Consider the following 11,533-nt stretch of genomic DNA (forward strand, 5'->3'; position numbering starts at 1 on the left):
AAAGTAAAACAATCATTGCATTCCAAAATGTAGATCACATTAACAGTTGCAGGACAAGCCCCAAAAGATTGCATCAAAATTAGTAGACAATTACAAATAAAATGTCTTGTTTTTCTGGTCCAGTCCAGCGCTAGTGTACCTGTAACTCTGTGATTACAATCACAGTATAAAATAATAATTACCAGTACATAATGTATACACAATTAGGCTTTACACAACAGTATGTACTGTTTAGTGGTCAACTGATCAATTCACAGAAGAGTCAACAACAGTCCTTGGTTTGATGAAGCAGCAAAGTCATGTATTCGTGGGTGGATATACAGACTTCCATGATTAGACAGATTGGACCATAGTGATAAGTCATCACTAGGGCCAGGAGTTAATGGGAACTTTGTGAGGCACTGTGCTTTTACCGGTATTTCCAGCATTGTCCACTAATGTTACTGCGGGTAGGAAATGTTCTGTAATTGACACAAGCTGTTTCCAATCAATGTCTGGTTGTGCATGTGTTTGGCCGGGGGGGGGGGGATTGCTTAAAACCAGGGGAGGCGTAGCTCTGCTAATCTTAAAATCGCACAAAACTGATTTGGCAGGGAATACTATTTGGAGATCAGGGATTCTACACCTCATTTTGCTCATGCTGATCCTCTCCAACAGACTCGGAAGTTGAAGCTTAAAACTAATCAATTAGGGGCAGTTAAAATGGGAGAATCAATGAAACCGGCTACCCCCCAAATTCGTTACAATGTACTTCCATGGTTGGTGTCATTGTCTGCGTTTACACAGGCAGCCCAATTTTGATATATTTTCCACTAATTGGTATTTTGACCAATCACATCAGCTCTTTCCACATCAGATCTTTTTCAGAGCTGATCTGATTGGTCAAAAGACTAATTAGTGAAAAAATGATAAGAATTGGGCTGCCTGTGTAAACGCAGCCAAAGACTCTCCCCTTTAACTGACCCTAATTAAAAAAGAAATGCTAAAACCTCAGAGTCCGTTGGAGAGAATCCGATCGAGAAAAGTGAAGTGTAGAATCACTGATCTACAAATAGTATTCCCTGTCAAATAATAGGCTTTGTGCAATTAAGAGTCGCAGAGCTACAGCTCCCATGGCTAAGGCGATCCCCCCACCAAACACACATGCACAACCAGATATTGATTGGAGACAGCTTGTGTCAATTGAATAGCATTTCCTAGGATTTCCTACATGCAGCAAACCTAGTGGATAATGCTGGAAATGCTGGAAATACCGGTTAAAAGCACAGCACCTCAAAAAGTGCACCCAACTCCTGGCCCTAGTCATCATAAGTAAAAACATATTCCACAAAAGTGGAGATTCAAATGTTACAGCATAGAGTTTTAGTTTAACGTTACATAAAGCTATTACCAGCAGTTATTGTTTAAAGCTAAATAAAATATTGCATCATTCATAAAAGAGAGTTTAAAGTGTGTGATATAAAAGTGTATGAAATACAGTGATATTGCAGTGGTTTCCTATGTATAGTAGTAACGTAACAAGGATAACATTGTTTAAAGCTAAATCAATTATTGTATAGTAATAGAGCTTTGGTTTAAAAAAAAAAGAGTTTGATATGTTTGTGATATAAAGTTGTATAAAATAGTGATATTGCAGTAGTTTTCCATACATTTAGATTTTAGTCATTTAGCAGATTATTTTATCCAGAGCGATTTACAGGAGCAATTAGGGTTAAGTGCCTTGCTCAAGGGCACGTCGACAGATTTTTCACCTAGTCGGCTCGAGGATTCGCTCTTAACCGCTAGGCTACCTGCCGCTTATATACAGTAGCTAAAGTTAACAAGAATAACAGATTTTCTCCTTGACCACATTATTGCATTATTGGTTCTTTAGAAAATAGTATAAAATTGAGAGTATAAAATTATAGTTTCCCTAAATACTGAGGCTTGACCACTACTTCAGCTGAGGGGAAGCAAAAAAGCCTCCTTGGCGACTTGAGCTAGCAGATGCCTTGCTCTTGCTTCCAAATCTGTAAAATTACACAAGAAAAAAAAACATTACCCTCTATCACTCCAATCCTGGGAAGAAATACAACAGACAGCTAAATACCCATTCAAGGACAGATAGAAGCACACATTCAGCAAATTAAGCACTGATATAATCCAAGCTAACGAGAACATAAAAAAAACAGTTGCCAAATGTATCACCCAAGAAAACACACAGAGAAGGAACATTACTTAAGACTAAAACAAACACCAGGGTCATGTTAATTAGGACCCACAATAGAAAAGGTTTAAAAATGTTTTGCAATGGAAAACAATGATTAGCACTTCTTATTGGACCAGGTACTCCCTTCCTGTTTCAGTATGTTTTCTTACATTTGGCTCCTAAAGAACACAACCCATTTGAGATGTGCATTAAGATCTTGTGGGGGTGGGGGTGGGGGGAGAAAGAGCCCTATGTTTAGAGTGTGCTGCTTACATGGTGGTGTTTGACAGGGTCTGCTTCATTCGCTGGGACAGGGAGCTGGAGGAGGGAGTTTTGGTCATCTGGTGTTCTGGAGTGGTCACTGGCCCCAGCATGCTCACTGGATGGGGAGAGAAGAAACTCAGACTGGAGAATATTGTGACATCTTTTTTGCACATTACCCAAACACTATGGCCATAAAAACATTCAAGTTTGAGTTAAAAGGCCATAGCAATGATATGGATATGTTTTGTATTTAAACATTCCTTGACACTAGTCTATTGGCCAGGAGAGACTGGTTCTCAGTGGTGTTTACCTTTGTGGTCGGGAGTGTTGTAGCAATTAGCATTGCCCTTGACCATGTTGTCTGGGTGGGCCTGCTGCTCCACTGTGTACCGGCTCCAGTACTCGTAAGGAAGGTCCAACAAGCGCTCCATCACCTGTTTACATCAATAGGAATCAAATAACCTGTCGTGTGGAGACTAACACTAATTTCTGTGTGGTGAGAATCATTATTATAATGTATTGAAAGAGTACTAAGATATAACACAAATCGTATGTTAAAAACTATAAATTAGTGTCCACATCCTTTAGAAAAAAATAAAACATACATTTAGCTGACAGTCATATTTGTATAGTTCCATACATACCCTTGGTTGTCGGTTGGTATCCTGCAGGATGGTCATGGGGTCTGGTTCTGGGACGGCATGGCCTACCAGGGTGGGCCCGAACACTCTGGCCAAGTTGGTGATGTCCATCTTGGTGTCTAGTACACACTGGGCAACCCTAAAAGCACCAGAGGTCAACCATTTCAGAGAGACTCAAGTGAATGGAGCTTCTTCAGTGCCTTGTGAAATCAGGACGCTTTTAAACTTGCCTTTGATTATGGGGGGCGGTTACCACATAATTTAAATGACATTGACGGTTACATTTACCAACATCCACTACCACAGGTAGGGGCAGCACTTTTGACTGGAAATGCAAAGTGACAGATTTGCAAAGTGACCGTGAAGGGGTGGAAGCACTGCCGTACCTCTGCAGGTGGATGGCTAGATAGGCCAGAGTGTCTCTGTTGGGTTGGGGCATCTCACTGATGGTCTGGTAGATCAGCGCAAGGCTATTGTCATCATCCTGGATTTCTGTGGACAAGACAAGAGGGATATCAGAGGCGCTCCATAGAGTACTCACAAGGTAAGGAAACAAATGCGTAATTTTGGTGAAGTATCCCTTTAATGCATACCTGACTGCACTTGATGAACATAACCAGAATAACTTATGCGTTTTAAATCTATTTAACCCCTGAAAGACAGCCAACTGCCAAGGACGGACCTGCAGCCACCATGAAGGCGCGGTTGAGGCGGAAGGTGAGGAGGGGCTCAGGGAGCTTCCTCAGGAAGTCCTTGAGGAGGCCCGTGACACAGTGGATGTCATCCACCTTGGCCAGGGCTGGCACCATCGTCCCCCGCAGGAACCTCTCCTTCAGTTCCTTCACTGTGCGCCCCTCGCCCGACACACGGTACAGACCCGTCTGGGAGGGGCGGTGGAGAGATGGAGAGAGAAAAAATGGGCAGGAATGTTAACTGGCAATCGGGGCAGTTAAACAGGAATTATCAAGGTAGAAATACATTTGTTATCAGAGCTAATATCTGAAAAGATTACTGATATTATTTTATTTTATCAAAGTAAATTTTGTAAGTGCTAAAATGGCTGCCCACCTCATGTAAACCCCTGTGCTCAATTTCTTTGACACAATGGACCACTAGGGCTGGGATCATGGGAGAGGAGGAGGGAGCGTAGTCTGCAAGGGTGCTCGGCTACAAAACAAGAGATACATTTATGACATGAAGTTTGGAGAAGGCATTCGAGACAAAGATGGTACCAATACATGAATGGTGTCCAGAATACACCAAACCATACGCAGCTGAATCCGATATAAAGAAAATAGCATAATGATCAGTTATTGCTGTATAAGCACCAAGTGTTGCAAATATGAAGTCTTGTCAATCTATGTATGTATAACTAACTACACAGGTTCAGTACCTCTCTGGTCCTGATGGGTGTGCTGCCAGTGGAGACAGGGTTGCACGGCAGGGGGCAGCGATCACGGCACTCGGGGTGAGCCACCATCTTGCAGTCCTGGCACCTCAGGCAGAGCTTTCCAAACTTGGTCTTCCTTCCGCAGGGCACGCAGAACTCGGACTTGATAACCTGAGTGAGAAGAGGGGTAGAACAGAGATTCTAGGCTTGAATGTGTAGATGTTGGACAAATCATTAGATGGTAGATAAGATTACTCAATTTAAGACAATTGCGTCAACATTCTCAAGCTAATAATGTGTCAAAAACTAAAAAATGTCTCAATGCTGTTAAAAAAACAACACGGTACAGACAAAAAAAAACAATGACATAATGTGTACCGTTTTGGCGAGGAACTCGTGCTTTCGGACCCGGCCTTTGGCGCTGGGTGTTTTGAGTGGGGGCGGAGCCTCACTGCATGGGGTGCTGGGTGCCTCGCTAGCCGTCTCTGATTGGTCAATAGTAGTGGTACTGTCCCAGCCCTGAGGAGCTGTAAGAACAGGAGAACAGTTAAAGATATAGCAAGGAACTTTTGTTATCTCCTTGAAATCTAGTGGCAGTTGCTGGGATTGACAAAAAGTGGTGTTAAGGCACGAAACATTTTCAAATAGGGGAGGTAGCCCACTACCTGAACTTGTCCAATATGAACACTAATTTCCGCTTCCCGTTTCAACAAGCTTCACTACGCTGTGCCCATTTAAACATGCCCCTGGCTGATGAGAATAAGGATGTAGCTAGGCTTGTTAGTTTCGTCTCACCGGTGGTCTTCCTGCTGCGTGTCCAGTAGCCGGTCACTGTCTTGATGGTGGACACGGCCTCCACAGGACCTCCGTTGACAGGCACTGTGATGGTGGTTTTGGTCACTATGGAGTCGTTAATCTGCAATAATACATACATATCTTGTGATTGACAGGAAATAATACTCAAAAAGGAGAAAGCAAATGAAGGTCTATTGACCAAAATTCTATACATTGAATCGCAGTGTGCTGGAGTGCGATACAAATCAAGTGAGACTAGGGTCAGAAATGGGTTAGAAATTAAGTAATTTTGTAGAAGTTGTATTAGCTTCACTGGAGTTAGTTTCAGAAGCCTGCATTCAGTAGTACCCTCTCCGATGTTCGGCCACTGGAGCGGGGTTTCTTCACCACCTGGGGTGGCTCAGCAAGGTTTCTGGAAGAGCGCTGTGGAAACAAAGAGGAACAACTGAGCTAGCCATACTTTAAAATGACTGAGCATTGTAGATAACCTGGCACTTAAGACTACATTTCCACTCTATCCTTGACTACAGATCCTTTAGATATAACATTTGAAAAAAAAGACATGTACATTTCTTGTGTGATCTGTCAGGCTCTAAACTAAACAGTATCTCTCCACACACCCTTTTCTGGCGCTTCCTCAGTCGCACCGTCCTCATCACAGAGGAGTCCTACAGGGAATAGAGAATGGTGACAAAACAGTTCATGTTTATGAGAATATCTATAATATTAGGTAGTATTAGTGTGGCTATATCTACACTGAAAAAAAATACAACGCAACATGCAACTATTTCAAAGATTTTACTGAGTTACAGTTCATATAAGGAAATCAGTCAATTGAAATAAATTCATTAGGCCCTTATCTATGGATTTCACGACTGGGAATACAGACATGCATCTGTTGGTCACAGATACCTTTAAAAAAAAGTAGGGGCGTGGATCAGAGAACCAGTCAGTATCTGGTGTGACCAGCATGTGCCTCATGCAGCGTGACATCTCCTTCACATAGAGATGATCATGCTGTTGATTGTGGCCTGTGGAATGTTGTCCCACTCCTCTTCAATGGCTGTGCGAAGTTGCTGGATATTGGCGGGAACTGGCACACGCGTGGATCCAGAGCATCCCAAACATGCTCAATGGGTGACATGTCTGGTGAGTATGCAGGCCAAGGTAGAACTGGGACATTTTCAGCTTCTAGGAATTGTGTACAGATCCTTGCAACATGGGGCCGTGCATTATCATGCTGAAACATGAGGTGATGGCAGCATATGAATGGCACAACAATGGGCCTCAGGATCTCGTCACGGTATCTCTGTGCATTCAAATTGCCATTGATAAAATGCAATTGTGTTCATTGTCCATAGCTTATGACTGCCCATATCATAACCCCACCACCACGGGGCACTCTGTTCACAATGTTGACATCAGCCTGGTACAGTTGAAACCAAGATTCATCCGTGAAGAGCACACTTCTCCAGCATGCCAGTGGTTATCGAAGGTGAGCATTTGCCTATTAAAGTTGGTTACGACGCCGAACTGCAGTCAGGTCAAGACCCTGGTGAGGACGACGAGCACGCAGATGAGCTTCCATGAGACGGTTTCTGACAGTTTGTGAAGAAATTCTTCAGTTGTGCAAACCCACAGTTTCATCAGCTGTCCAGGTGGCTGGTCTCAGACGATCCCACAGGTGAAGAAGCCGGATGTGGAGGTGCTGGGCTGGGGTGGTTACATGTGGTCTGCGGTTGTGAGGCTGGTTGGACGTATTGCCAAATTCTATAAAACGATGTTGGAGGCAGCTTATGGTAGAGAAATGAACATTAAATTCTCTGGCAACAGCTCTGGTGGACATTCCTGCAGTCAGCGGGTCAATTGCACGCTCCCTCAAAACTTGAGACATCTGTGGCATTGTTTGTGTTGTGTGACAAAACTGCACATTTTAGAGTGGCCTTTTATTGTCCCCAGCACAAGGTGCACCTGTGTAATGACAATGCTGTTTAATCAGCTTCTTGATATGCTACACCTGTCAGGTGGATGGATTATCTTGACAAAGAGAAATGCTCACTAACAGGGATGTAAACAAATTATTGCAATAAAATTGTGAGAAATAAGCTTTTTGTGCGTATGGAAAATGTCTAGGATCTTTTATTTCAGCACATGAAACATGGGACCAACACTTTACATGTTGCGTTTATATTTTTGTTAAGTTTATTTGATAACTTTTTCTATTTTTGTGATGGCGCAACTACGATGTCCAAGACAAATGGCCCCTTGGGGAAACTGTAAAGTGGATATACTTACCAGAGAATCATCCGTTTTGTCATAGCTAATGTCTGACAACAAGGAAGCAGATTCATCTATGGTGGTTAACCTGAAAGACATGACGAGAGACTTGGTTATGATCACTGTTCTGAATCAGAACAATCTGGGTCATATTCACTAAGGACTCGATTCAGACTTAGGACATTTACGTCCGTCCTACACATGCCTTTCCTATTACGCACTTCTCAGTAGTTGGTATTCAGACTTACCTTATGCAGGTGCGTAACAGGCTTTGCAGGCGTGGTTCCCTTGCGAGCACTGAATAAATGTAATTATGCTGCTGAAATCCCTCCCACTTGCTGGCCAACAGATTTCCTCATGGTGTTCATTCAATAAGGGTTTCAGTACATTTATCTAAATTTGGTTTACCTTTAATTAGAATTTTCTCGACAGAATATTTAGAGAGAACGGTTCAGAATATTAGAGATCAATTAAAGAAAACCATGTAAATAGATGCATATTCATCTCATTTTCAGCACTAATTGGTCAATTTAAAAATATTTTGATCTTGTATATTATTTTAGTTAGGAAAGTATTTATTCTTTTTTTTTTTATGTGGAGAGCCTTTACACACTAAACATGTTGGTGAATCAAAAATATAGTTGTTTGATTCATCTGAAGGTTGCCATATTCAATTGTTCAATCCATGAAATATTGGAAGGTGAGAAAAGTGTAGAATAGGGGTTGAACAGTAGTCCTATAAATCTACCCTAATAATCCTCACTAATGATGGAACTGTATGACAACCGTCCAGTTGTCGTGAACCGTGTGCCAGGCTCCAGATTTAAACTGCTAAGTATGGTCTGTGTTCCATAATGATTCAAAACAGGCTACATGTCCCAAATTACTGCACAACTTGTAATACGTTAGCCTAATATGATCCACTATTGCTAGCGTTCCTCAGGGGATTTACGTTCCATTCACGCCCCTGCTTAACTCACGTCGGAATTCCCCCCTAAGCATTTAACTGAAGCAAACGGGCCGAAATGGGATAGGCATTTCTGAATTTGGCCAAAAACAAATGTTTGTTTTCCATTGCAAAACATTTTTTACATTCTCCGTTGCATGCTCTAATGAACACAGCCCTGACAAGGCTGATGAGGGCCTAGTAAAGGAGTATACAGTACCTGTGGCTGGTGTTGAGGTTGGGGTTGTTCTTGGCGGCCTGTGCGGCCTGGGAGTGGGCGTTGAGGAAGGCCAGGGCAGAGCGCTGCTCCTCGCTCAGGTGGAGGCTGCTGCTGGAACCATCCGCCACCAGCAGATCCCGGATCAGCTGAATCTGACGCTCCTACACATACACACAAACACATAGAAACACAGACACACACAGATCAGGAAATTACCCCACGATGTCATAGCCTTCCGAACAGTGTTCATACTAACTCATAGTCTTATTAATCAGGCTGTCATACACAATTAATTGGTATATAAAGCTTGAAACTAATGACTGCAAAATGGTGTAAATGATCCTTACAAGCCAGAATATTGAATAAAATTACATTTGAACTTACTCTTCCGGTTGTCCGTGGTGTTTGTCCTTCATCTGCTCGAAATTAAGAAGGTAACCCTCTAAAAAGTTGGGTAAAAAATATGTCGCAAATTTCGACCACCTGAAGGACACCACAACCGGTAGACTAAATTCAAATGTAATTTTATTCAACATAAAAATAAAATAAAAAAGGTTTGTCACATACACCGGATAGGTGCAGTGAAATGTGTTGTTTTACAGGGTCAGCCATAGTGGTACAGCGCCCCTGGAGCAAATAGGGTTATGTGCCTTGCTCAAGGACACCAACATCATTTTCACCTTGTCGGCTCAGGTATTCGATCCAGCAACCATTCAGTTACTGGCCCAACGCTCTAACTGTCACATTCTGACTTGTAAGGAACATTTACACGATTTTGCAGTCAGTTTCAGGCTGTATATACCAATTAACTGTGTATTACCGCCTGATTAAATCAGACTCATAACTAACTAATTAACCTAACCATAGTGGTCCTCTTTTTAACAATGAACATTACAAATGAGCAGCATTTCCCAATAAAATACACCACAACATTGGACGTTTAATGTACTGTAATTTATCTTTAACTGTACCAACCAGTTTCTCATAGTCAGACTCAACCCGCTGGCGCCGTCTGATCTCCACGTCCACCTGGTTGCGAGCGTGCTTCAGCTTGACCTCCAGAGCCCCCCTCTCAGTCTCCGTTTTGGTCAGCACCACCTTGCATGCCCCAAGCTCCTCCTCCCACTGCAGCCACTTCCGCCTGCAGTCCTCGAAGTTCAGAGCCAACTGGATGAACACTGGGCAGAAAAGCACGGGCAAGGGGATGGTTATAGACCTGTTGATTCCTTTGAAGTAAATCTCCCCCATTGCTTTGTTTTTCAGGTTAGGAGTGTGTTGGGGGGGGGGGACATTACATTTGCACCAGCAAGTGAGAAAACCTGCAATCTCTGATATGCCATCCCTGATGTGCAATACCAGGAGAAACACTGATCTCAACCGTCAACCAAAAGCATGCTCCACTAGTCACTTACGTGGTTCGATGCCTTCATTGAGAATCTCGGAGTGTGCACGCAGACTCTGGAACTGGTTGTGTATGTTCAGCACAGTCGATTCCATGTCCTGATAAAGTAAGGTTCCAAAATGACGAGGGGAAACAATCATGTGACAGAAACCCAGCAGGGAACTTGATAAAAGATGTTCTACTATATTCCTCTCTGACTGTATTTATTTCGTAGTTATAACGTTAGCTAGCAAGAATTATAAATAATAGATAGGCTAGCTAGCTACCAAAGGTAGCGTAATCTATTTGAACAGATTGAAACGGACTCACTTCAATTTCTTTAGCAAGCAGGCTAGCTAGCTAAGTTAGCTAACTTTAGTAAAGTATTTCATAAACAACACTGAAAAAAAAAACATGAACAGACACTTACGGGCGTCGGTCCTTCCTAGTACAGTGTCTCACGGCTGATGTTTCCAGCTGCAGTCAAAAGTAACTTTTATTGAAATTCTTGATAAACAAGCTACGTTGTGTGTCTAGCCACACCTGTCTGTCTTATCTGGTCCCAGGCATTTCAAAACCAGGCGCCAAGGAAGAAGGCGTTTCTTTGGGCAGACTTTCTGACACTGCAGTCAATGGGTATTATTGGCGCATTACCGCCCCCATCTGTGTTAGAGTGTAAGTATGCTTACAATTAATAGGCCAAAATACATTAGGCCGACTCTAACCTTTTGGAGGCCTAAGCGAAACATTTTAGTGGCCCCCCTCTTGACAGCAGATAGAAAATGTTGCAGTTTTAAAGCAAGTTTTCTGCAGTTCTACACATTTTGCCATGGGGCGGAGAGAACATTTTGCCATTTTATAACAAATGTCATACAATTATACTAATTTTGCCATGTGGCAGAAAGAAATGTTTTCAGTTGTAAAGCAAATTTCCTGCAATACCACATATTTTGCCATGACTTATACCATGTTAATGATATCTGAGTGAGAGCGACTAACAAAATCAATGGGGGTCCCTTGGAGGTCAGGGCCCCTGGGCACGTGCCCTGCATGCTCGGTCGGTATTAGGCCATGATTACTAAAAGTTTAGATAACTGGCTAGACTAACTTACCAATCAAAAAATTGGTAGCTGACATGGCTAATTTAGTGACTGTCAGTGACTGACAAAACAAGAGAAACTGCTGAAGCACAACCAAATTTCGAATTTGCATCTTGTGTATTCTACTATTCTGACTCTCAACAGTAAGTTGAGACCACGACTGAGCTCCCCCCTAGCGGCCGGGGCCCTAAGCGACCACTTATATCGCTTATGCCTGGAGCCGGACCTGATACAACTGCCTTGTAAAAACCCATGTTGAAAGAAAATTGCCATGTTACATTCTTCAAGGCTCTGGGGTGTAAGACACCGATGAGATAGGGAGGAATGCCTG

At 42.7% G+C, this 11,533-nt stretch overlaps 1 protein-coding gene across 1 annotated transcript; it reads right to left on the bottom strand.

Annotated features, from left to right (window-relative positions):
• Positions 1-1,728: 1,728 nt before the first annotated feature.
• Positions 1,729-10,677, bottom strand: LOC121575524 (rac GTPase-activating protein 1-like). The gene is made up of 17 exons (XM_041888679.1): positions 10,533-10,677; positions 10,134-10,221; positions 9,697-9,899; positions 8,722-8,882; positions 7,574-7,643; positions 5,899-5,946; positions 5,627-5,701; positions 5,279-5,399; positions 4,862-5,010; positions 4,487-4,654; positions 4,162-4,260; positions 3,776-3,974; positions 3,480-3,585; positions 3,097-3,232; positions 2,763-2,886; positions 2,462-2,567; positions 1,729-2,009 (listed from the first exon to the last, which is right to left on the bottom strand). Exons 2-17 carry the CDS (start codon positions 10,216-10,218, stop codon positions 1,934-1,936), a joined length of 1,926 nt encoding a protein of 641 aa, XP_041744613.1. The 5' UTR covers positions 10,219-10,221; positions 10,533-10,677; the 3' UTR covers positions 1,729-1,933.
• Positions 10,678-11,533: the final 856 nt, after the last annotated feature.

The sequence above is a fragment of the Coregonus clupeaformis genome, chromosome 10, assembly GCF_020615455.1.
Source record: "Coregonus clupeaformis isolate EN_2021a chromosome 10, ASM2061545v1, whole genome shotgun sequence".
NCBI classification, from domain to species: Eukaryota; Metazoa; Chordata; class Actinopteri; order Salmoniformes; family Salmonidae; genus Coregonus; species Coregonus clupeaformis.